The sequence below is a fragment of the Encephalitozoon cuniculi genome, chromosome XI (genome assembly GCF_000091225.2).
Source record: "Encephalitozoon cuniculi GB-M1 chromosome XI, complete sequence".
In the NCBI taxonomy this organism is placed as follows: domain Eukaryota; kingdom Fungi; phylum Microsporidia; family Unikaryonidae; genus Encephalitozoon; species Encephalitozoon cuniculi.
This window is the reverse complement of record NC_003237.2, coordinates 68,603-87,801: the sequence shown is the minus strand read 5'-3', so window position 1 is coordinate 87,801 and position 19,199 is coordinate 68,603. Positions and strand designations below refer to the sequence as shown.

Sequence of the window (19,199 nt, the reverse complement as noted above, 5' to 3'; positions counted from 1 at the left end):
TCTCCCCTCGATGCTAGGAGCAAAATTCTTCAGAATGAAGATGGAGCCAGACGAGGTTTCAAGTCTGAGAAAGCATAGATTTGTTGGAACAGACAATTCCATCCTCGGAAGGTATGTACTTCACCACTACACAAACTGGATGCTGGAAAAGATACCGGCATTCGTGGCCCCAAACATGCTGACACTTTGCGGGCTCATTGCAATGGTAGCAAGCCTGGCCCTAACCCTGGCATTTGACCCTTGTTTGTGCAGCCCGCCAGCCTTCCTTTCCTTAGCAAACTTTCTTCTAATGTTTGTGTACTTTACGTGCGACAACCTGGATGGCGCCCAGGCTAGAAAAACGGGATCCGGGTCCTCGCTGGGCCAGCTTTTTGACCACGGGGTGGACTCATGCTGTGCCCTCATCACAAGCATAGCCCTCTCCTCCACATTTGGATTCGGCCTGTCTCCGAAGTTTCTGATTTTCACCTTGGCCGTCATGGTACAGTTCTACCTTGCTGGAATTGAGGAGAAGTTCACCGGGCGCTTTGTTCTCGGGAGGATAAGTGGAGCCTCTGAAGGCGTGGTGTTTGCCATGGGGGCACACCTGGCCACCTTCTTATGCGGCAAGAGGCTTTTCCGGCATCTTTTTTCGGACAACTTTCTCTGGCCTGTCAAGAAGATTTACTCCTCAATACTGGGAACCGACAATTTTAGTGCTGTTTCGGTAATCATTGGAACGGCCCTGGTCTTCAACACTGCATCAACTCTGATATCAATAGAGTTCAAAATGCATTTCCCTCGGAGGCTCCTGCTGTACTCCACCATTCTGAGGGTCATGTCGTTTGTCACCTCGTTTGTCATCCTGCACAACACTCTCAGCACAGAAAGCCTATGGATACGGCACCTGAACATCCTGATGTTTGGGCAGATATTTTCGATAAAGTACGTGAATGAGGTATGCTCCTACATCATCAGAAGAGACCCTTTTCTGTTCACGCCGCCGTACCTGATGTATCTCACGGTTTCTGCCGTCCTACAGCTGCAGTATCTCAAGGAGTTCCGGGAAACACTTGTGGCCATTTCTTTTCTCCTTTCTTCCATGTACTATCTCCTGGTGGCTCTGAGGATAATAATCACATTCAAGGAGGCCTTAGGAATCAGCTTTCTGTCGATTACAACAAGCGATAAGTCCAAGGCCGGCGGATAGAGTCTCACATTAAATCCATATCTTGTTTTGATGTTCACAAAACTTGCATGCAGCGCCGCTCTGCCGAAAAACCACGGGTTTGGAGCTGGGAAATTGTAAGCCCCAATGAACTACTTGTATTCACAGGAGAGCCTGTGGAATGCGACCGAGGGATGCTCTGCAGGGCTCTTCATACCTAGGACATGCTCGTTTCTGACATACAACGGAAATGCTGTCAGACTCTGGAAGTACAGCTCCGGGCTGGTCTTAGTAAAGGAGCACATGCTGCTTGAGAAGGTTTGCCAAGTAGAAAAGTACAGGATATCTTCCGAGCAAGACGGGCTGGTTCTCCTGTTCCACAGGGCTAAGATTTCTCTTGCAAGGTTTGATTCCCAGGCAAACGAGTTCAGAACAATATCACTCAAGTTCTTCGAGAAGGACGAGTTCGACATCAGGGACGAGGACATAGGGAATGTTAGGATAAGCGTTGACCTGGGGATGTTTCAGATGAGCAAGCGCCACTTTAGCATCTTTCCGCTGTTTCCAGGTGCATTCAGTGCAAAGGTCTTCAAGTTTATAGAGATAGATGGGAAAATCAAGAACCCGATTGACTTCGTCTTCCTAGAGAACTACTCGATTCCCACGGTATGCCTTGTGTACGACTCTCTGCCCAGAAAGTACACGATTCTAAGGAACTACAATGCCATAGTGTTTTCCATCGATCTAGGTGCCGGAAGGTTCCACGTTATTGATGAGTTCCTGGTTCCTCCAAGAACGTTCAGGGTGACCTGTGCAGGGCCTGTCCTGCTATTTATATCGCACAACTCTATATTGATAAGATCCACAAGCAGCTCATACACCATTCCTCTGAACAGGATGTCTGAGGCATACGGAGGGAACAAGATAGTCGAGGATATAGTCTTGTCTGACGTAAACTGCTTCTCAAGAGGAAATGGATGCCTGATATTCAATGGGAACGGAGATAGATACAGGCTAAGGATATCGATGGACATAAAAAGGATTATAGGGGCATCTCTGGAGTTTGAGGGGAAGGGCCCTGCGGTCAGCTGCGTGGGGCATGTGAACAATCTCCTGTTTGTTGGGTCTGTCGGTGACAGCTCGAGGGTGTTTGAGATAAAGAGCCTTCTGCCCAGGGCCTCGGAGGGCGTGGGCCCTGATGAAGGCGGTACTCTGTCTGACGAATACTCGAAACTGTTTGGGAATAAGGAGCAAGAGGTTAGGAGGCAGGACGAGGAGTATGCCAAGCTCTTCAATGCAGGGTCCGAAGCAAGGAGCGGTGAGGACTTCGCACTCCACGAGGTTGACGAGATTCCAAATATCGGGCTTTTGAACGGAGTAGTCATGAAGAGTGATAGCGAGGCAGCATTCGCTGTTGAAGGACTGGAGCCATGTGTATGCACCGTAAGCAGCACGATTCCGCTTGAGATAGTGAAGTCCCAGAAGATAAGAAGATATTTATACTGCTCAAGGGCTCTGGACTTCTACATTCTAGGAAGAGTGTCTGATACAAGGGTTTTCAGGTGGTCTGAAGAAGGTCTTTTGGAAGTTAGTGGAGAATATACCAGGAGCGTGAATACACTACTTTTTGTGGAGTTTGGAAATGAGGTGGTCCAGGTAACGCCCTCATACTGCCTAAGGATGGACCAAGACCTTAGGATGTTAGGCAGAGTGGAGTTTGCTAGTAGAGCGATTGAGGCGAGAACAGTCCGCGATGGTCTATTTCTTGCAGTAAGAGATTCCGAGAAGAGGCTTACATTCTATGATAGAGAGATGAATATGGCTTTCAGCATCCCCTCGGTCACATGTTTTGCGGATGCCAAGAATAAGATCTTTGTTCTTTCGGATTACTCTCTGGGCATCTTCGACATAGACAAACGAATAAGCCAGCTCCTCCCTTGCTCTGTTAAAGGCCTCCCGTATGCCATTAGATTTTCTCCAGAAGCCTCTCCGGCCATGGATCTGGCGGGGGAGGAGGATGACTCTGTTACAGAAATAAGCATGTCTCTGACAGACAACAAGATTCTGATGCTTTTCAGACTGAGGGGAAATTACATGGTTGCATACGAATCGTTGGACTTAATGAAGCTCTTCGACAACAGCCTCTCTTCGGAGATTGTGTTTTTCAAGACACATCTTCCAAGGCATGTTTCTTTCAATCTGGCGCCCGACATCAAGGCATTCCACAGCGTGGGAGATATGGTGTTCATAAAGGCGGTTCCACACATGTTTATGATTCCAACAGATAAGGGGCACTTTCTGTGCAGGAGCCGGTATACGCTGAGCTCAATAGCCATGCACAGAGGCCAGTTGATTCAGCTCTCTAAAGGATACCTGATGGTCTGCAATGTCCTCGGCGTTGGAGCCAGCCAATATGTCTTCGGCAATGGACTTGTAGGGAAAAAGAATCGCGTCCTCAGAACCCCAAAGCATATTGAGTGTGCAGGCAGATACATGGTGGTGGGATCGTGCGAAGAGGCTGGATTCTCTCCAAAGGGCGAGAAGGACAGCGGCATTCCCGTGGACACGTACAGATTTTATGTGGACCTATACTCCGAAAAGTACGAACACATAGATACTTACGAGCTGGACGAAAATGAATATGTCTTCCACATCAAGTATCTTATTCTGGATGACATGCAGGGAAACTACGGCAAGTCGCCCTTTCTGCTTGTTTGCACAACATTCATCGAGGGAGAGGATCGGCCCGCTCGGGGCAGGCTCCACGTGCTGGAAATAATATCTGTTGTTCCGTCGCTGGAAAGCCCCTTCAAGGATTGCAAGCTCAAGGTTCTTGGAATTGAGAAGACCAAGGGATCGATTGTCCGGTGCGAAGAGGTCCGGGGGAAGATTGCACTGTGCTTGGGAACAAAGATAATGATATACAAGATTGACAGGAGCAGCGGCATAATACCTATAGGCTTCTATGACCTACACATTTTCACCTCTTCCATATCTGTGGTGAAGAACTACATCCTTGCATCTGACATCTACAGAGGACTCTCATTCTTCTTTTTCCAGTCCAAGCCGATCAGACTCCACCTGATAAGTTCCAGCGAGCCGCTTCGGAATGCTACGTCCACGGAGCTTCTCAGCACAGGCAATGAGCTTTCGATGCTGTGTTGCGACGCCAAAGGAACAATCCATGGATACACCTACTCTCCAAACAACATCATAAGCATGGACGGGGCAAGGCTTGTCAAGAGGGCAGAGATAAAGACCAACCTGGGAAGGCTATCCTCCTTCGGAGCAGGATTCAAGAAGAACAGCATCATGTTCTACTCAAGATCCAATATGCTGATTCACGTGAGTGGAATAGATGACGCCCACTACCTTAAGCTTCTAGGGGTGCAAACAGCAATCATGGCACATCTCAAGAGTGTGTTTGGGCTGAACCAAAGAGACTACCTGAACTCCGATATTCACCTGCACAGCTTGTCACTAAAGAGCCCAATAGTCCTGCACATCTTGAACTTGTTCAGTTACTTCGACATGAGCACTCAAGAATCGGTGTCGTCCTCTGCCAGAATAGACAGAAAAGAAATATCTGACATGATTGCGTCTCTGAATCTCCTTTGACACCCAATTAAATTTCCTTGACTGCCGTGCAAATAGGCTTTGCTTGTACGCCCGATCCTTCATCGCCTTCTTAAATGGTACAAAAATTTGTATCCTGAGAATTGAGACAATGAAAGTAAAAGCAGAGTCCTGTGTCTTCTTTGTGGATAAAATGGCACCCGAGGAAGAGTATGAAATTGTCAGCAGACATGCACCAAAACCTCAGAGGAGGCCTGCAGGAAAACTAAATGGAAGCAGAGTTCTACTCACGGGGCACAAGCTGTTCGTTCAGAGGCATATTGGGGTTGTGGATCTTGAATACGTAGAGTCTGATGAAAAGATATTCAACCTGCTTGTATGTCTAACAAGGCTTCCTCCCTTCTATAACTTTGTGCTGAACTTTAAAGAGAGAGGCCAGGACATCGGAAGGTGCCATATAATGGACAGGATCTCCAGGATTCTCGGCTTGATGGTAGAAGGCAGAAGAGGCGATGCAAGCGATCTTTTGATGGAGCCCGACTCGAAGAGGTACGAAGGCATATACTCGGAGCTTCTGAGGGCCATCCACAATGAACTCACCGAGTGGTACAACTTTGAGGAGGATGTGTGGAGCACCATGGACAAGGGCCAAGGCACCAAGACCAAGCCGCTTTACAGAGACTATTCTCCGATTGTAGAGATGTTCCAAGGAAAGGTACTCTTCAATCAGCAGGAGGCCTCGTTTGAAAAGGGTGACATATCTTTGAAGGGATTCTCCAGTGTTCAAAGGGCCTTTGACTCCTGGCTGGAGAACGAAAAGAAGATAACGAAGGTGCCAGCAGTCCTTGTGCTTGTTGTGAAGGAGCAAGGAAATCTCAACCTACTGGGCAATACAGGTATAGACGTCGCGGGCCATTCGTTTTCTCTTTACTCCTTCATCACTGAAAGAGACACTGTGAGCTGCTGCTATGTTAAGGACGGTGATCACTGGTATGGATATGAAAGTGACGGGGTAAGGGGCGTCTCAAGAATGGAGGAGATTCGTGGGCACCCGCTAATGCTGTTCTATGCGCGCAGCGGATAATCCTTTTTCTACCCGGATGCGGCCCGAGTTCCAAGACGAATTGCAGCTAAGCCCATCTATTTATTAAATCCACCTTTGGACCTCTCTATCTCACTTGCTATCTTGGCTCCAATGGCTTCCATGCATTCTAAGCCTTCTACCAACTTCTTGAGAAGGTTGGGAGGGGTCTGCAGTGACTCGTCACAGAGCTGGATTGTTATGTTGGAAATATCATCCGAAGGATGTGGGATGGTGTATCCCACAAGCTCCACCTTCTCGCCCGTGAAGTTCTTTCCTATGCACCATCTCAGTGGGTTCATAATTGTATGGTCTTCCTTCCTCACCTGCACAGTCTGACCGTTCAAGATCTTGATCCGAGGCTCTTTGCTCATTATGGGAAGGAAACTTCGGACTTTTTTGGCCTCCACAGCCCTCCAAAAATATACTGACAGAACTTCCTACTGATCGGTCCTTGGAAAGCCTCTGCTGAACATCCTCATTTTGTCATCAACGCTATGCTTTTTCTTTTCAGTCCTGTTCGAGACGTAGTAGTCTACGTTTCTTGTGAGGGGAGATCCCTGGGTCATCTCCAGATACACTGTCTCATGCCTAAACATATCCTTCTCAATGGCCTTGATCTGCCTACTAAGCTTCTTTCTTTTTGCAAGAAGAGTTTTGAACTTCTTCCCTGTGCCTTGACCAGCATCCTCTGTCTTCATGGGTCGGAAGTCCTGACAAGGAATAAGACATCCAGGGAGACACAGCACCCTCCTTGTTTACATGGCTATTATTTGATCAATGGGTTGGATGCAACCCTGCAACTAAGATGCTTCTTCTACTCCTGGTTCCGATACTTACAGACAACATTGAAATACCAAGAGACTCGTTCGACACACTCAAGGTGGGGAACACATACATATCCTCTGCTATGCATGATGCATCCAGCTGGAACTCGGTTAAGATCTCCTTTCCTGGATACTACCATTACAGTGTCAAGGAGTACGAGCCTCGGAAGCTTGAGTTGATTGACGCCACCCAGTACTTTGGGGAAAAAGAGGAGATGCGGTTCCGAGTAGACTTTGAGACAAAGCACTGTGGGCTGATACCCGATGCATGGGCCATGGTCGTTGCGTTGACGGCCTCTTCCATCATAATGTTTTTTATGCCTATAAAGAACATGTAATAAAGGGAGGTTATTCAGCCAAGCTCTTTCTTTTCCGTGTTGCCAGGCCCTGTACTACTCTTTACCGAATGAAGGAGAAGATCGAGAGAGCTTACAACAGGTTTGTAAGAAGCCTGGACGGGGGAATAAGATCAAGAGGAGGAGCATCCATAGTTGAAAACGTTGAAGAACTGGAGAATCTGCTTGAGGAGCTGATCTTCCAGCTGGAAGACGTCGAGCTGTGAGGTCTTCAAGTACAGTCTAGTCTAGGTTTCCAAGCTTTTAAAAGTGAGAAATTTAAGCCCCGAAATGTTCAGTGGATTTGTTGGTCCTGACGACGGAGAGCCCACGTCGGATGCCTCTGAGACAGTGCAGATATCCTCGCTAGCGCTACTGAAGATGCTCAAGCATGGGCGGGCAGGGATTCCCCTCGAGGTCATGGGACTGATGCTTGGAGAGTTTGTTGACGAATACACTGTGAAGGTCGTCGACGTGTTTGCCATGCCTCAGAGCGGTACAAATGTCACAGTCGAATCTGTAGACCCCATTTTCCAGATGGAGATGATGAGCATACTGAAGGCAACTGGAAGGCACGAGACGGTGGTGGGGTGGTATCACAGCCACCCTGGATTCGGGTGTTGGCTCAGTACTGTCGACATAAGCACCCAGCAGAGCTTTGAGAAGCTGTGCAAAAGGGCCGTTGCAGTCGTTGTTGATCCAATCCAAAGCGTCAAGGGGAAGGTTGTGATTGATGCGTTTAGGCTTATTGACAACCAGCTGGGGGTTCTCGGAGGAGAGCCAAGGCAGGTGACATCCAACATAGGATACCTCAAGACGCCGACGCTTATATCTATAATTCATGGGCTCAACAAGCACTACTACTCCTTCAACATTACATGCAGGAAAAATGACTTTGAGCAGAAGATGTTACTGAATCTGCATAGAAAGACATGGGCAGACAACCTCAAGCTTGGAGATGTCAGAAGCAAGAGGGAAGAGGCCTTGAAGCTCATTGAAAGCTATGGAAAGGCGTTTGAGGAGGAAAAGAACCTAGCAGGTAAGAATCCTGATATGGCCAAGGTCGGTAGGATTGATTACAGAAGACGTCTTCTCGAGAAGTGCGAGGAGAGTATCATGGAAAACACCATTTACAGCCTTTTGTACTCCATCCACAGGTATATTTTCACCCAATAGACCCCAATGGGTAGAGACGAATAAAGCAGGTTTTCAACACCCAAATACACCTACCCCAGCGATGAGGGCTATAGGATTCCTTATTTCCCTTGTACTGAGTACTGTGCTCTGTATCGTCGAGCTTTATAAGATCGAGGCCGTACTGGATGCAGAGAGCAAGAGGGCGTCATCGTATAATGCATGCGACCGGATACTCTGGCTTACGGATATTGAGTTCAGGTTGCTTACTGCAATGGTGATTGCGCAATGCCTTTCCTTGTGCTATACATCATTTTTTGTTGCTCTGTTGTTTGTTTACGAGGCCCAGAAAAAGGGGTCTGGAGCCACCATCAGTGCTCTGGACTTCTTCAAGCAGAAGCAGCGGATAAAGATCGAGACATTCTGCAAAGTCTCCTTGTATGTGCTCCTTGTCTACAGATACTTCATGGCACTCATCGTAAATAAACCCTGAAGTTCCATACAGCACGGAAGTCCTCAAATTGGCATTTAAAAGCTTTAATTAGATGTCTAGGTTCAGTCCCATTTGTCCGACCTTCCACAGGCCTCTGTCCTTCCAGAGACCTTCGAGTGATCCTTTGGAGTTGGTTCCTTCTTCTTGAAGATAGATGTTAACGAAGGAGAGCTATCTTTGATGATGCTTTTTGTGGAGTTAACAACAATCCCTCCATACTCCACTGTCTTGCTGGTGATGGTCTTTGCACCCGTGAAAATCGCATTCCCAACAATAGACAGGGTCGATGTAATGGAGTTGTGCAGCGACCCGCTGCTAATCGACTCAAGCCCTAGCGTGTTGTACTCCCGCTTGCTCCTATGTACAGAATCCATGGAAGACCTCTTCCAGCCCTCAGAATCCTCAGATCCCTTAGGGACCGCATTGGTCCTTAGCCCATTAAACGCCCCCTCTCCCATCTCCTTCACAACAAGACCTTTGATCTCTGCAGCATATCTTTTGATCTGGTTGTTGTTGTAAATCTCGTTCATCTCGCGCCCAACAAGTCTGTGCTGCTCTAGAAACCTTCTGAACTTTTCGTTAGATCCATGTTTCATAAACAGATACTCCTTCTCGTCCCAGATGTCTAGATTCACACTCTTCACGAAGCTTGTCTTAACCCCAAGGGATCTGTGGACACTAGCACAGTCAAAGCATATGAATATCCCGTATGTCACCGATGTCCATGGCGGGCTCGGTGCAGAGCAGTCGGCACATTTTTTGTTCTCCTCTATTTCCCGAAGTGCTTTAACTTCTTTGTTGAAATTCATGCCCATGGGTCTTTGTTTTCCAGGGCTCTTAGTTTATTAATATGTTTCACCGTACTTTCGATCCTAGCTTGTTTCAGACCCAATGGCTATCACTTCTAGGATCGACATCGTGCTCCACATCGATGCAGGTCCCTAACGCCCCTATCAAGACATGCTCTTCTTTGCACTCAACAGCACTTCCTCCATCTCCTTCAGATCAAAGTCCTCTCCCTTCACCACCTTCCCGAGTCTGTCCAGATAATTCTTGGGAATCCTTTCCAGCTCGGTAGGAGGCCTTCTGAGAAGCTCACTAGAAGAAACAATGAGTTCTGCCTTTCTTCTCTTCATCTCGTCAAGGTGCCTGAGCCTCTCGCTTTCCTCTACCATTCTCTCTACTTCCGCCTCCGTTAGCCCGCTAGACGGTATTATCTCGAGGGACTGCGGCTCCTTTGTAATGCTGTCTTGGGCAGTCACCCTGTATATCCCGTTGGCATCAGACTCAAACGTCACCTCAATCCTAGGCACACCCCTAGGAAGAGGAGGGATGCTCTTGAGCTTTATCTGCCCCAGGTACTTGTTGTCCGCCACCATAGACCTTTCTCCCTGGTACACCTTGATGTCGACCTCCGTCTGGTTGTCTTCAGACGTGGAAAACACCTGTGTCTCCTTGAACGGAATGGTTGTGTTTCTCCTTATCACTCTGCTAAACACTCCTCCAAGAAGCTCAATCCCAAGGCTCAGCGGAGCAACATCAAGGAGAAGCACATCGTCAATCTCACCCATAAGAACTCCACCCTGGAGTGCTGCACCATTTGCAACTGCCTCATCGGGGTTGATGTCTGTTGAGGGCTCAATCCCGAAGATCTCCTTAACCACTCTCCTGACATATGGCATTCGTGTCATCCCCCCAACCAATATCACATGCTTGATGTCAGAGCTGTCCAGTCCCGCATCTGCAAGCGCCCTCTTGCACGGTGCAATCGTGCGCTCTACAATTTTCTTCGCAATCTGCTCAAACTCACTCCTGGTAATCTCCCTGCACAGATGCTTCGGCCCTCCCTGGGAATTGCATATGTACGGGATCTCCATCTTCGAAGTACAGGATACAGACAGCTCTTTCTTTATCTTCTCGGCACCCTCCTTGATCCTCCCTAGCGCATCCACGTCATTGCTCAAGTCAATTCCCTCCTTTTGCTTGAAGTCTTCGACAATAAACTTCACAACCTCATTATCCAGGTCCTCCCCTCCAAGGAACGTGTCTCCATTGGTTGCCTTCACGTGGAACACCCCGTCCTCCACCTCGAGAATCGAGATGTCAAAGGTCCCTCCTCCGAGGTCGTAGACTGCAATGTTTCCCCTGGCCGACTTGTCAAGACCGTATGCAAGCGCTGCAGCCGTCGGCTCGTTGATGACCCGGACAACATCTAGCCCTGCTATCCTTCCGGCATCCTTTGTTGCCTGCCGCTGGCTGTCATTGAAATATGCAGGAACTGTTATAACAGATCTTGCAACAGGATGGCTCAAAAACGCCTCTGCACTGCTCTTGAGCTTCGAAAGCACAAATGCTCCGATCTGTGCAGGAGAATACTTCTTCCCATCAACCCTTATCCAGACATCTCCATTGCAGTGGGACATCGTGTCAAAGGGCAACCCCTTCACATACTTCTCGACCTCAGGGTCCCCAAACTTCCTTCCTATTAGCCTCTTCGACGCAAAAATCGTGTTTCTTGGATGCATCAGTATCCTGTTCCTTGCCTGAGTCCCAACAACAACCTCGTCCTTGAGTATCGAGACAACAGAAGGCGTTGTGCGCTCTCCCTCCTGGTTCTCTATTATCACAGGCTTTCCATCCTTAATGACAGACACACAAGAGTTGGTTGTTCCCAGATCTATTCCTATTATGCTCGACGAAAACTTCCTGCTCGGAGCATCTGCGTTTGACATTTCTCGAAGGAAGCAATTTTTTTTTGCGGATTTTAGATCTCTCTGGTATATTTGATCCAAGCGGCCATACCCCCAATGGCAGAGCAGAGAATCACGCCGTGGGACGTCGAGGTTGTGTCTACAGACGAAGTGCCTGTGGCCATTGATTACGACAAGATAATCAACCAGTTTGGGTGTGAGAAGTTTAACCAGGCCCTTGCGGACCGTTTGGAAAAGCTATCAGGCAAGCCGGCACACTATTTTTTTAGAAGAGGCATAGTCTTTGCACATAGAGACTTCAACCTTCTTCTTGACGAGATAGCCAACAACAGGCCGTTCTATCTGTACACCGGAAGAGGCCCCAGCTCGAAAACCATGCATATCGGGCACACCATTCCCTTTCTTCTATGCAAGTATATGCAGGATGCCTTCAAGATACGCCTTGTGATCCAGATAACGGACGACGAAAAGTTCCTGTGGAAAAGCATGAGGCTCGAGGACGCCATGGCATATGGAAGAGAAAACATCAAGGACATTGTGGCACTTGGGTTTGATCCAAAGCTGACATACATATTCTCCAATGTCGAGGCCTCCCACCACTTCGAGGAAAACATTTTGAAGATATCAAAGACAATCAATCTCAACGAGGCGATCAAGGTCTTTGGATTCGATATGTCGAGCAACATAGGACAGGTGGGGTTTCCGGCAAAGGAAATAGCGCCCTGCTTCTCAAGCTCCTTCAGATTCATCGGAAAGGGGGCCATGTGCCTCGTTCCTGCAGCAGTCGATCAGGACCCGTTCTTTAGGCTGGCAAGAGACAAAGCAAAGGCGCTAGGAGAGAAGAAGCCCTCGTCCATATATGTATCACTCCTCCCGGATCTTAAGGGAGTGAACAGAAAGATGTCTGCCAGCGATCCAAACAGTTCCATATATCTGGATGATGCCCAGGATACAATAAGGAAGAAAATCATCGCATATGCCTATTCGGGAGGCAGGAAGACGCTGGAGGAGCACAGAGAAAAGGGGGGAGACATTGACGTGGATGTCCCGTTTGAATATCTGAAATACTTCCTGGACGATGACCAGGAGCTTGAGAAGTATCGCTCGGGATACATCAAGGGAGAGATTACTAGTAAGGAAATGAAGGAAAAATGCGTTGTTGTAATACAGGAGTTTGTGTCGAGGTACCAAGAGTCCAGGAAAAGAGTCACCGACGACGATTTGAGGGCATTCATCGATATCAATAAATTCTAGGATCTGTGTCTCCAATGTTCTTGGCCTTAGCTATCTCCTTCTTGATGTCCCTTATCTTCCTCTTTAGGTCTCGTATCCTCCATTTGTAGTATTCTTCTTCATGGTCATCATTGTCCGGGTCCTCGGAAGGTCCGCACGATCTTCTGACGTTGATGAACGACTCTCTAACACCCATGGGTTCTTGCCCTCCAGGTCAAAATCAGATATAGCGTTTACAGACACCCTCTCCAACCCTTGATGGAAGTTTCCGGAGGAAAGAGGAAAAGCGTCGAAAGCATTAGGAGTTCTCTTGGCGGGGCAGTGTCTGAGGCGAACAGTGGATCGGGAATGCAGAGTCCGTTTCCAAAAAGAGCAAAGATGCCTCCGCTATGGAAGGACAGAGCGGCGACGGAGGGTGCTAAGGAAGAAGACACTGCAGCTGGGTGCTTTACTGCCCAGGAAAGACCATCTATGGCTGGAGACAAAACAGACAAGTGCAATGGCCTTTCTGCAGGTGATCTAGACAGTAGCCTTGACAGTGACGAGTCTGACGAGTGTAGCGGGCTTCAGAGCATGTACCATGTCAAGGGCCTTGGGAGTCTGTACAAGAACCTTAAGGTTTTGAGGATTTCCGACATGGTCTTGGAAAAGAGCAGAATGAACCATCCGAATCCAAAGTTCTTGTGCAATATCGAGGGAGGAAGCAACTATACCATGGTCCTAAGTGACCTGTATTTCAAACAGAGGACTAAGAGCTTAAAAAAGGAACTCAAGCTGAAGCAGCTGATCGAGGAGTTTTTCTCTGCATTGGACAGGTTTGTCCTCATTGCAAACTACTGCCTCAAGAGCACGGAAATAGAAGATGGGGATGAGGACTTCAACTTTGCCTTGCAGTGGGTAAGAGATGCATTTCACTGGCTGGGGATTGAAGGGGCGAAGTATTATGCACGAAAATCACCAGGGCCATACAGCGGATGGGTTTCCGACGTGGAGTTCCTGATGAACAGGTACTTCTTCAGCCCGGAGTTCAACCATGTGAATGGATTTGATATCGAGCAGTCAATACACGAAGGATATAGATTTGTGGAGAGCAGCGACGGAAAGTTCTATCTTTCGTATCAGCCATATCCAGGATACTACGATGCCAGTGAAGAGAACAAGCAGTTCTGTCCCAATTGTAATCTCACACTGCCCCAGCATCTGAGTCTTCTAGACGGGGATTGCCACCTGGATGGAAAACCTCGATGAATGGGAAGATGGAGCATTCCGGAGAATGCAGGTCTATAAAGTTTATTATGGTAGCAGCATCCAAATTCTTGTGTCTAACACAGCCGTCCCGTGGAGTTCGAGGCACATATCCATTAGGATGTATATTTATTTATGCTTTACAGAAGCCTTACTAACATCATGAGGAAAAAAGGCAGGAATCCCTTTCCTATGCTCTCAACGCCCTTTCCTCTCAGGCTGAGCTCAGGATCTCCAGGTGCACCCTTGTATCCTTGGAGGCACTCATCCATGTTGACGAACCTATATCCTTTGTCCTTTCCTATTTTCACCATATTTTCCAGGCGTGAGGTGTCTGCCTCCTGCCCATCGTGCATCAGAATGATGAATGAATGGTGCTTTGGATCGGACCCCTCTATCATGCTCTCAAACTCTCCAACGGGATCGTCATAATCATACGGGCAGAAGGTGTATCCCACAGGAAGAACTCCTCTTTCGGTGAGGATGTTGTACATCTCCGAGTTCACCTGTCCGTTGCATATGGGCACCGCAGCATACCTTATCTCGGTGCCGCTAAGCCCATCTATTGTATCTATCTCCCTATCCACATTATTTTCCAGGGCATCCTGGGAAAGGCATTGGTATCCCTCGTCCATTGAGGGATCCACCCTTAGCGCCACATTATGGCCCTCCTCAACAGCTCTTCTATACAGCTGCCCCACATTCCCAACAGCCTTCTGGTTCACTGTGAACGAAAAGGTGGCCTTCACGCCAAGCTCATCTAGGGTGTTGAGAATCCTATCGGTCACGCCTCTGACAGGACCGTCCACAAAGTTTATTGCTATCATTCCAGAGTTTGTGCACACGTCAGGGACATCACTTCCTGAGCACCAGGAAGATGTAAAGTATAGTAGGCAAAGTAACATAGCTATACAACTTCTCTATTATTTAAAGATAAACATGACGAGGAACATTGTTCTTTTTTCCAAAAGAGTGTAAATTGCAAACTCCAAAACCGGATTCCAATCCGACAGCAAATTAAATTTCAAATTAAAGGCTTTTATCTAATAACTCTGGCCATCCGAGTCACAGTCAATCTCAATTGCATGAAGGCCGCTGTTAAAAGCAAAGCTCAGGGCCCCATACACAAGTCTGTGCCTGTCCATCAGCTTCTTAAATTATAGAAGGCTTGCACTTACCATTCCGTTGAATGCAGCAGACTTTATCCTGACATAAAAGTGGGTCTCCAGATTCACCCCATATCCTGCATTTCCATGCATCATGTGATCTCTGGTGGTGTTCTTGACATCTAGGTCGGACGGGTGGAATTTGTTTCTTAAGACATCGGAGATCCTTGCTTCAAGACTACCCTCCATCGACAAAATTTTAGAGTGGAATAAATCCCAGGAAGCACCCAATCCACTCAAGCCTATTTAACATTGTCTTTGTTTCTTTCAGATATCCAAGAGGTCCTGTCAAGATAAAATAGATCATTCGACCTGTCATCGTCATAGTTCGATAGGTAGTCGTACTCTTCCTGCCTCCTCCTTTCTGTGCTCTTCTCAAAATCATGCTCGGCTTTCCTGCATCTTTTGCGTATTTCCGCCTCCTCCTTCAGCCACTTCTTCAGTGTGAAGGAGAATACCCTGTCGTCTCCTGCCTTGCCATACAGTAGGTTGTAACTGGAAATGAATCTGTCTAAAAGATCTTCTCTCTCGAGCTCCTCACGGTATTTCCTGTTAATGTCTTCGATCTTCTTGAGCACATCGCCTGAGTTTTCCCATCTTTCAAATCCCTTTCTCGCAGGAAGAATGGTTACTCTGCTTTGCCCGAGAGCTCTGTTTAGCAGGACGCCATAGAGGCGGTTGGCAGATGCAGGCTCGTGGTAATTCACGATCGCCCATGGAGAATCAGCCCCCTCTAAGCTCCTGCCGCGCCTAAACTCCCTAACCTCGCCGAAAATGTTTAGTATTTCCATAAGCAGCTCGTTGCTAAAGCTGCTGGGGATGTTCCCCACAAACAGAGTGTCTTCGTCGAAATCCATCTCTTCTCCCCAAGGATTTGCAGCAAATATCTTAATAGTGATTACATCCCTCGGATGGAGAGGATAGATAAGGTGTTTAATGAAATTAGAGATGTTAGGGAGTGTTATGCAAGATATCTGTCTCTTAAGAACAGGAGGGCTGAGATAGAGAAGGATATGGCCTGGATAGAAGAGGAGATCAGGAGAGCCGAGGCAACGGATCTGGAAAGGGAAATAGAAGAGATCAACAGCGAGTACCAGGGCATTCTTGAGAGCATTGAGAAGCTTTCCCTCAGCTCTAGGGAGTGCAGAAGCATAGAAGATCTGGAGGCTGTTTTCTCCAAAATCACAGACATAGATGTGCTGATGAAGAAGTCGCTGGAGTTTCTCAGATGCTCGGTTGTTCTTATCGGCATCGACCAGGCAGGTATAGAGGCAATCCACAACCTCCCAGGCGATGGTGAGCTGCTCGCCTTCAGGGTAGATAAAGATGTGGAGAGGCTGTTTCAGGTTTCTGCTGAATATCCCGAAATGCAGAAGAAATGCTACCTCTTGTTCAAGTCGACAGTGCATGGGGGAATCCAAGGTGTTGTACCTGCAGACATGAAGGTCTTTCAGGATGAAAGAGCACTGTTTTTTGTGTTTAGGGGCGATAGTGCAGAGTCCTCAGAGCATCCATTTGCTGGAAGGATTGTTGAAATAGGCCCGGAGGAGATTTCAAAGTACAAAATGACGTCCCATGCGATCTTTGGGGCCCTCCGAGACAATTTGAGGGAAATGGTTGTGGAAAGAAGTCTTTCTGATGAGTCGGTGGAGAGAAGTAATGCATTTTTCAGAGAGACGGAGTTTTACATCCACAATATCCCTGAGTGGAGGCTTGACGTTGTTATGAAGGAGATTATTGAAATGACAAAGGGGCCAAGAAGCATGGATGCAGTTGAGACTCTCGAATCCTCGGACAGAATGCCAAAGTTTGTTTCCACAAGCTACAAAAGGTTTTTGGCATGCTTTGAGCTGTTTAGGACACTGAAGTCAAAAAGACATGAGAAAGGTGCCCGGATTGTTGACAGGGCTATAATGAAGCTGTTTGATCCAAAGAGATATGAGCCCTCTGTATACAGCCACTTTATTGAGTTTGCAGATATAACACATTTCCTAAGGACCTATCCCGGATATTCCCTTGCAGACGAACTATCAAAAAGAAAAGAGATGCTGTTTTTTGATGTTGTCCGAGAATCTTCCCGAGTCAATGTGAGCCTGAGCGAATCTCTGGTGACTCTCAAACTGTACTTCAAGGAAAAGCATGTAGAGTTTGCCGAGAACCTGGAATCGTTCGTGCCAATGATCAACAGAAATCTGTTTGAGATCCAATTTTTCGAGATGCTCGATGAGGGGTTGATGGAAAAGATTCTGGGGCTAGGGATGGCAAAAAGCAGCACCATTCGGAATCTTGTTCTACTGATAGACTATGTCCTCGACCTTTCGTTCCATCTTCCTACCGGGGCGATAAGAAATCAAGACAAGCTCCGATCTTATAAGCAGGTGCTGTCTCTGGACAGAGAAGCACTTATCAAAAGCTACAGAAATGGTGAGCTCTGTGTTTCCCATGAGGAGTTTGGCTCTCTCTGCTCCCTGGCCTTCCGAGAATCTGAAGACAGGAGGTTTCTATTGAGTAAAATGGAGGAATGAATTAATAGACGTCTATGTGGAAGCTTTGATAAATTTTAATTAATTCAGTGCCTAGATTCAAAGAAATAAATTGATTCCTGGATATCCCTAAGATGAAGTACGTTATTGTTTCCGGAGGAGTTATTTCTGGCGTTGGAAAGGGCATAGTCAGCAGCAGTATCGGCGCACTGCTGAAGTCGAGGGGCCATGTTGTGACACACTTTAAAATTGACCCATACCTGAACTACAATGCTGGAAGGATGCACCCATATGAGCATGGGGAGGTCTATGTCCTTGATGATGGACATGAGTGTGATATGGATTTTGGGAACTACGAAAGATTCAATGGGATAAAGCTCTCGGGTGCCAACAGTATACCCGGTGGGAGGCTACTTCATGATATTGTAAAATGCGAGCGGGAGGGGTCTTTTCTTGGGAAGACACTGCAGATCAACCCGCACATAATAGATGAGGTGATCAGGAGAATCAGGGCTGTTGCAGACACCCCTGTCGAGAGCTTCGGCGGCGGCCAGGCCGCAGTGCCAGACGTCGTCGTCGTCGAGCTCGGGGGAACCGTCGGCGAGTACGAGTCGTCGATATACACAGAGGCCCTGGCAAAGTTCCAGTACGTCGTCGGAAAGGCCAACTGTGCATTTGTGTCTGTGGACTACATCGTGGAGCTGGAGACCGGGGAGCAGAAGACAAAGGGCATCCAGATGGGGTGTAGGAACTTCAGGAGGTTTGGGCTCAACTACGACATCGTCATATGCAGGGGCCGGAGGGAGCCGAACATGGAGACCCGCAGGAAGATATCGACAAGCTGCTGGGTCAAGGAGGAGAATGTGCTGGGGCTTCCGAACCTCGAGTCTGTGTACCTTGCGCCGATGTTTCTTGAGAAGCACGGGATTGTCGAGGCCCTGAACAGGATTCTGGGGCTGGACGACAAGGGAATGGACCGGAGGATGCTGGACATATTCTCCATGGTTGGGAGGAGACACCGGGACGGGGTGCGGATTGGGATAGTTGGGAAGTACGCGCCGGAGTTTGACAGCTACACGTCTCTTGTGAATGCACTGAAGTTTTCCGGGGCGCACATCGGGGTGAATGTGGAGATTGTGTGGATTAACTCTGAGTCGTACTCTGTGTGTGACTTTGAGCGGTGCGACGGGGTTGTGATACCTGGGGGATTTGGGGCGCGGGGGATTTCTGGGAAGATTGAGGCGATCCGGCATGCGCGGGAGAACGGGGTTCCGCTTCTGGGGATCTGCCTCGGGTACCAGCTGTCTGTGATTGAGATGTGCAGGAACATTCTCGGGATGTCTGATGCATTTTCCGAGGAGTTCCAGCCCTCGGGGAAGAATCTTGTTGTCCGGTTTATCAGCGACGAGAACGGGGTGGTGGACAAGAGGCTGCGTGTCGGGGGATATGGGGTTGAGCTGCGTGACGGGCTGGTGAAGAAGCTGTATGGGGGCGTGGAGACTGTACGGGAGAGGCACCGGCACCGGTTTGAGGTGGCGCAGGAGAAGGTGCGCGGGCTTTTGCAGCACGGAGTGAGGTTTGTGGGGTTCAGCAGTGGAGGGAAGAAGATAAATGTTTTTGAGGTTGAATCGCACCCGTTTTTTGTTGGGGTGCAGTTCCACCCTGAGTTCAATGCAAGGCCTGACCGCCCACACCCTCTGATAACCGGGCTTGTGTCTGCATCGTACGAAAGATCGAAATAAAGCAGCCCTTGTAATAATAGCCTCCT

The 19,199-nt window shown here is 48.1% G+C and overlaps 19 protein-coding genes across 19 annotated transcripts; 11 read left to right on the top strand and 8 right to left on the bottom strand.

Moving 5' to 3' along the window:
- Positions 1-10: 10 nt before the first annotated feature.
- ECU11_0620 (diacylglycerol ethanolamine phosphotransferase) lies at positions 11-1,189 on the top strand (the record flags this gene model as incomplete). Its single annotated transcript, NM_001042201.1, has 1 exon — positions 11-1,189. One exon carries the CDS (start codon positions 11-13, stop codon positions 1,187-1,189), a length of 1,179 nt encoding a protein of 392 aa, NP_586368.1.
- Positions 1,190-1,294: 105 nt separating this feature from the next.
- ECU11_0610 (uncharacterized protein) lies at positions 1,295-4,765 on the top strand (the record flags this gene model as incomplete). Its single annotated transcript, NM_001042200.1, has 1 exon — positions 1,295-4,765. One exon carries the CDS (start codon positions 1,295-1,297, stop codon positions 4,763-4,765), a length of 3,471 nt encoding a protein of 1,156 aa, NP_586367.1.
- Positions 4,766-4,874: 109 nt separating this feature from the next.
- ECU11_0600 (uncharacterized protein) lies at positions 4,875-5,807 on the top strand (the record flags this gene model as incomplete). The annotated part of the gene is made up of 1 exon (NM_001042199.1): positions 4,875-5,807. One exon carries the CDS (start codon positions 4,875-4,877, stop codon positions 5,805-5,807), a length of 933 nt encoding a protein of 310 aa, NP_586366.1.
- A 56-nt stretch (positions 5,808-5,863) lies between these two features.
- On the bottom strand, positions 5,864-6,178 carry ECU11_0590 (DNA-directed RNA polymerase core subunit RPC19; the record flags this gene model as incomplete). The annotated part of the gene is made up of 1 exon (NM_001042198.1): positions 5,864-6,178. The coding sequence occupies one exon, from the start codon at positions 6,176-6,178 to the stop codon at positions 5,864-5,866; it is 315 nt and encodes a 104-aa protein (NP_586365.1).
- Positions 6,179-6,244: 66 nt separating this feature from the next.
- On the bottom strand, positions 6,245-6,505 carry ECU11_0585 (uncharacterized protein; the record flags this gene model as incomplete). The annotated part of the gene is made up of 1 exon (NM_001415282.1): positions 6,245-6,505. The coding sequence occupies one exon, from the start codon at positions 6,503-6,505 to the stop codon at positions 6,245-6,247; it is 261 nt and encodes an 86-aa protein (NP_001402551.1).
- A 107-nt stretch (positions 6,506-6,612) lies between these two features.
- ECU11_0580 (uncharacterized protein) lies at positions 6,613-6,969 on the top strand (the record flags this gene model as incomplete). Its single annotated transcript, NM_001042197.1, has 1 exon — positions 6,613-6,969. One exon carries the CDS (start codon positions 6,613-6,615, stop codon positions 6,967-6,969), a length of 357 nt encoding a protein of 118 aa, NP_586364.1.
- A 68-nt stretch (positions 6,970-7,037) lies between these two features.
- ECU11_0575 (uncharacterized protein) lies at positions 7,038-7,193 on the top strand (the record flags this gene model as incomplete). Its single annotated transcript, NM_001415281.1, has 1 exon — positions 7,038-7,193. One exon carries the CDS (start codon positions 7,038-7,040, stop codon positions 7,191-7,193), a length of 156 nt encoding a protein of 51 aa, NP_001402596.1.
- Positions 7,194-7,257: 64 nt separating this feature from the next.
- On the top strand, positions 7,258-8,142 carry ECU11_0570 (proteasome regulatory particle lid subunit RPN11; the record flags this gene model as incomplete). Its single annotated transcript, NM_001042196.1, has 1 exon — positions 7,258-8,142. One exon carries the CDS (start codon positions 7,258-7,260, stop codon positions 8,140-8,142), a length of 885 nt encoding a protein of 294 aa, NP_586363.1.
- A 61-nt stretch (positions 8,143-8,203) lies between these two features.
- ECU11_0560 (uncharacterized protein) lies at positions 8,204-8,593 on the top strand (the record flags this gene model as incomplete). Its single annotated transcript, NM_001042195.1, has 1 exon — positions 8,204-8,593. One exon carries the CDS (start codon positions 8,204-8,206, stop codon positions 8,591-8,593), a length of 390 nt encoding a protein of 129 aa, NP_586362.1.
- A 62-nt stretch (positions 8,594-8,655) lies between these two features.
- ECU11_0550 (uncharacterized protein) lies at positions 8,656-9,408 on the bottom strand (the record flags this gene model as incomplete). The annotated part of the gene is made up of 1 exon (NM_001042194.1): positions 8,656-9,408. One exon carries the CDS (start codon positions 9,406-9,408, stop codon positions 8,656-8,658), a length of 753 nt encoding a protein of 250 aa, NP_586361.1.
- Positions 9,409-9,546: 138 nt separating this feature from the next.
- ECU11_0540 (uncharacterized protein) lies at positions 9,547-11,325 on the bottom strand (the record flags this gene model as incomplete). Its single annotated transcript, NM_001042193.1, has 1 exon — positions 9,547-11,325. One exon carries the CDS (start codon positions 11,323-11,325, stop codon positions 9,547-9,549), a length of 1,779 nt encoding a protein of 592 aa, NP_586360.1.
- Positions 11,326-11,400: 75 nt separating this feature from the next.
- Positions 11,401-12,558, top strand: ECU11_0530 (tryptophan--tRNA ligase WRS1; the record flags this gene model as incomplete). The annotated part of the gene is made up of 1 exon (NM_001042192.1): positions 11,401-12,558. The coding sequence occupies one exon, from the start codon at positions 11,401-11,403 to the stop codon at positions 12,556-12,558; it is 1,158 nt and encodes a 385-aa protein (NP_586359.1).
- On the bottom strand, positions 12,545-12,733 carry ECU11_0525 (uncharacterized protein; the record flags this gene model as incomplete). Its single annotated transcript, NM_001415280.1, has 1 exon — positions 12,545-12,733. One exon carries the CDS (start codon positions 12,731-12,733, stop codon positions 12,545-12,547), a length of 189 nt encoding a protein of 62 aa, NP_001402595.1.
- Positions 12,734-12,795: 62 nt separating this feature from the next.
- On the top strand, positions 12,796-13,785 carry ECU11_0520 (uncharacterized protein; the record flags this gene model as incomplete). The annotated part of the gene is made up of 1 exon (NM_001042191.1): positions 12,796-13,785. The coding sequence occupies one exon, from the start codon at positions 12,796-12,798 to the stop codon at positions 13,783-13,785; it is 990 nt and encodes a 329-aa protein (NP_586358.1).
- A 137-nt stretch (positions 13,786-13,922) lies between these two features.
- On the bottom strand, positions 13,923-14,687 carry ECU11_0510 (uncharacterized protein; the record flags this gene model as incomplete). The annotated part of the gene is made up of 1 exon (NM_001042190.1): positions 13,923-14,687. The coding sequence occupies one exon, from the start codon at positions 14,685-14,687 to the stop codon at positions 13,923-13,925; it is 765 nt and encodes a 254-aa protein (NP_586357.1).
- Positions 14,688-14,939: 252 nt separating this feature from the next.
- Positions 14,940-15,137, bottom strand: ECU11_0505 (uncharacterized protein; the record flags this gene model as incomplete). Its single annotated transcript, NM_001415279.1, has 1 exon — positions 14,940-15,137. One exon carries the CDS (start codon positions 15,135-15,137, stop codon positions 14,940-14,942), a length of 198 nt encoding a protein of 65 aa, NP_001402550.1.
- Positions 15,138-15,190: 53 nt separating this feature from the next.
- ECU11_0500 (uncharacterized protein) lies at positions 15,191-15,805 on the bottom strand (the record flags this gene model as incomplete). The annotated part of the gene is made up of 1 exon (NM_001042189.1): positions 15,191-15,805. The coding sequence occupies one exon, from the start codon at positions 15,803-15,805 to the stop codon at positions 15,191-15,193; it is 615 nt and encodes a 204-aa protein (NP_586356.1).
- A 54-nt stretch (positions 15,806-15,859) lies between these two features.
- ECU11_0490 (uncharacterized protein) lies at positions 15,860-17,473 on the top strand (the record flags this gene model as incomplete). Its single annotated transcript, NM_001042188.1, has 1 exon — positions 15,860-17,473. One exon carries the CDS (start codon positions 15,860-15,862, stop codon positions 17,471-17,473), a length of 1,614 nt encoding a protein of 537 aa, NP_586355.1.
- A 92-nt stretch (positions 17,474-17,565) lies between these two features.
- ECU11_0480 (CTP synthase) lies at positions 17,566-19,173 on the top strand (the record flags this gene model as incomplete). The annotated part of the gene is made up of 1 exon (NM_001042187.1): positions 17,566-19,173. The coding sequence occupies one exon, from the start codon at positions 17,566-17,568 to the stop codon at positions 19,171-19,173; it is 1,608 nt and encodes a 535-aa protein (NP_586354.1).
- Between the last annotated feature and the right edge of the window lie 26 nt (positions 19,174-19,199).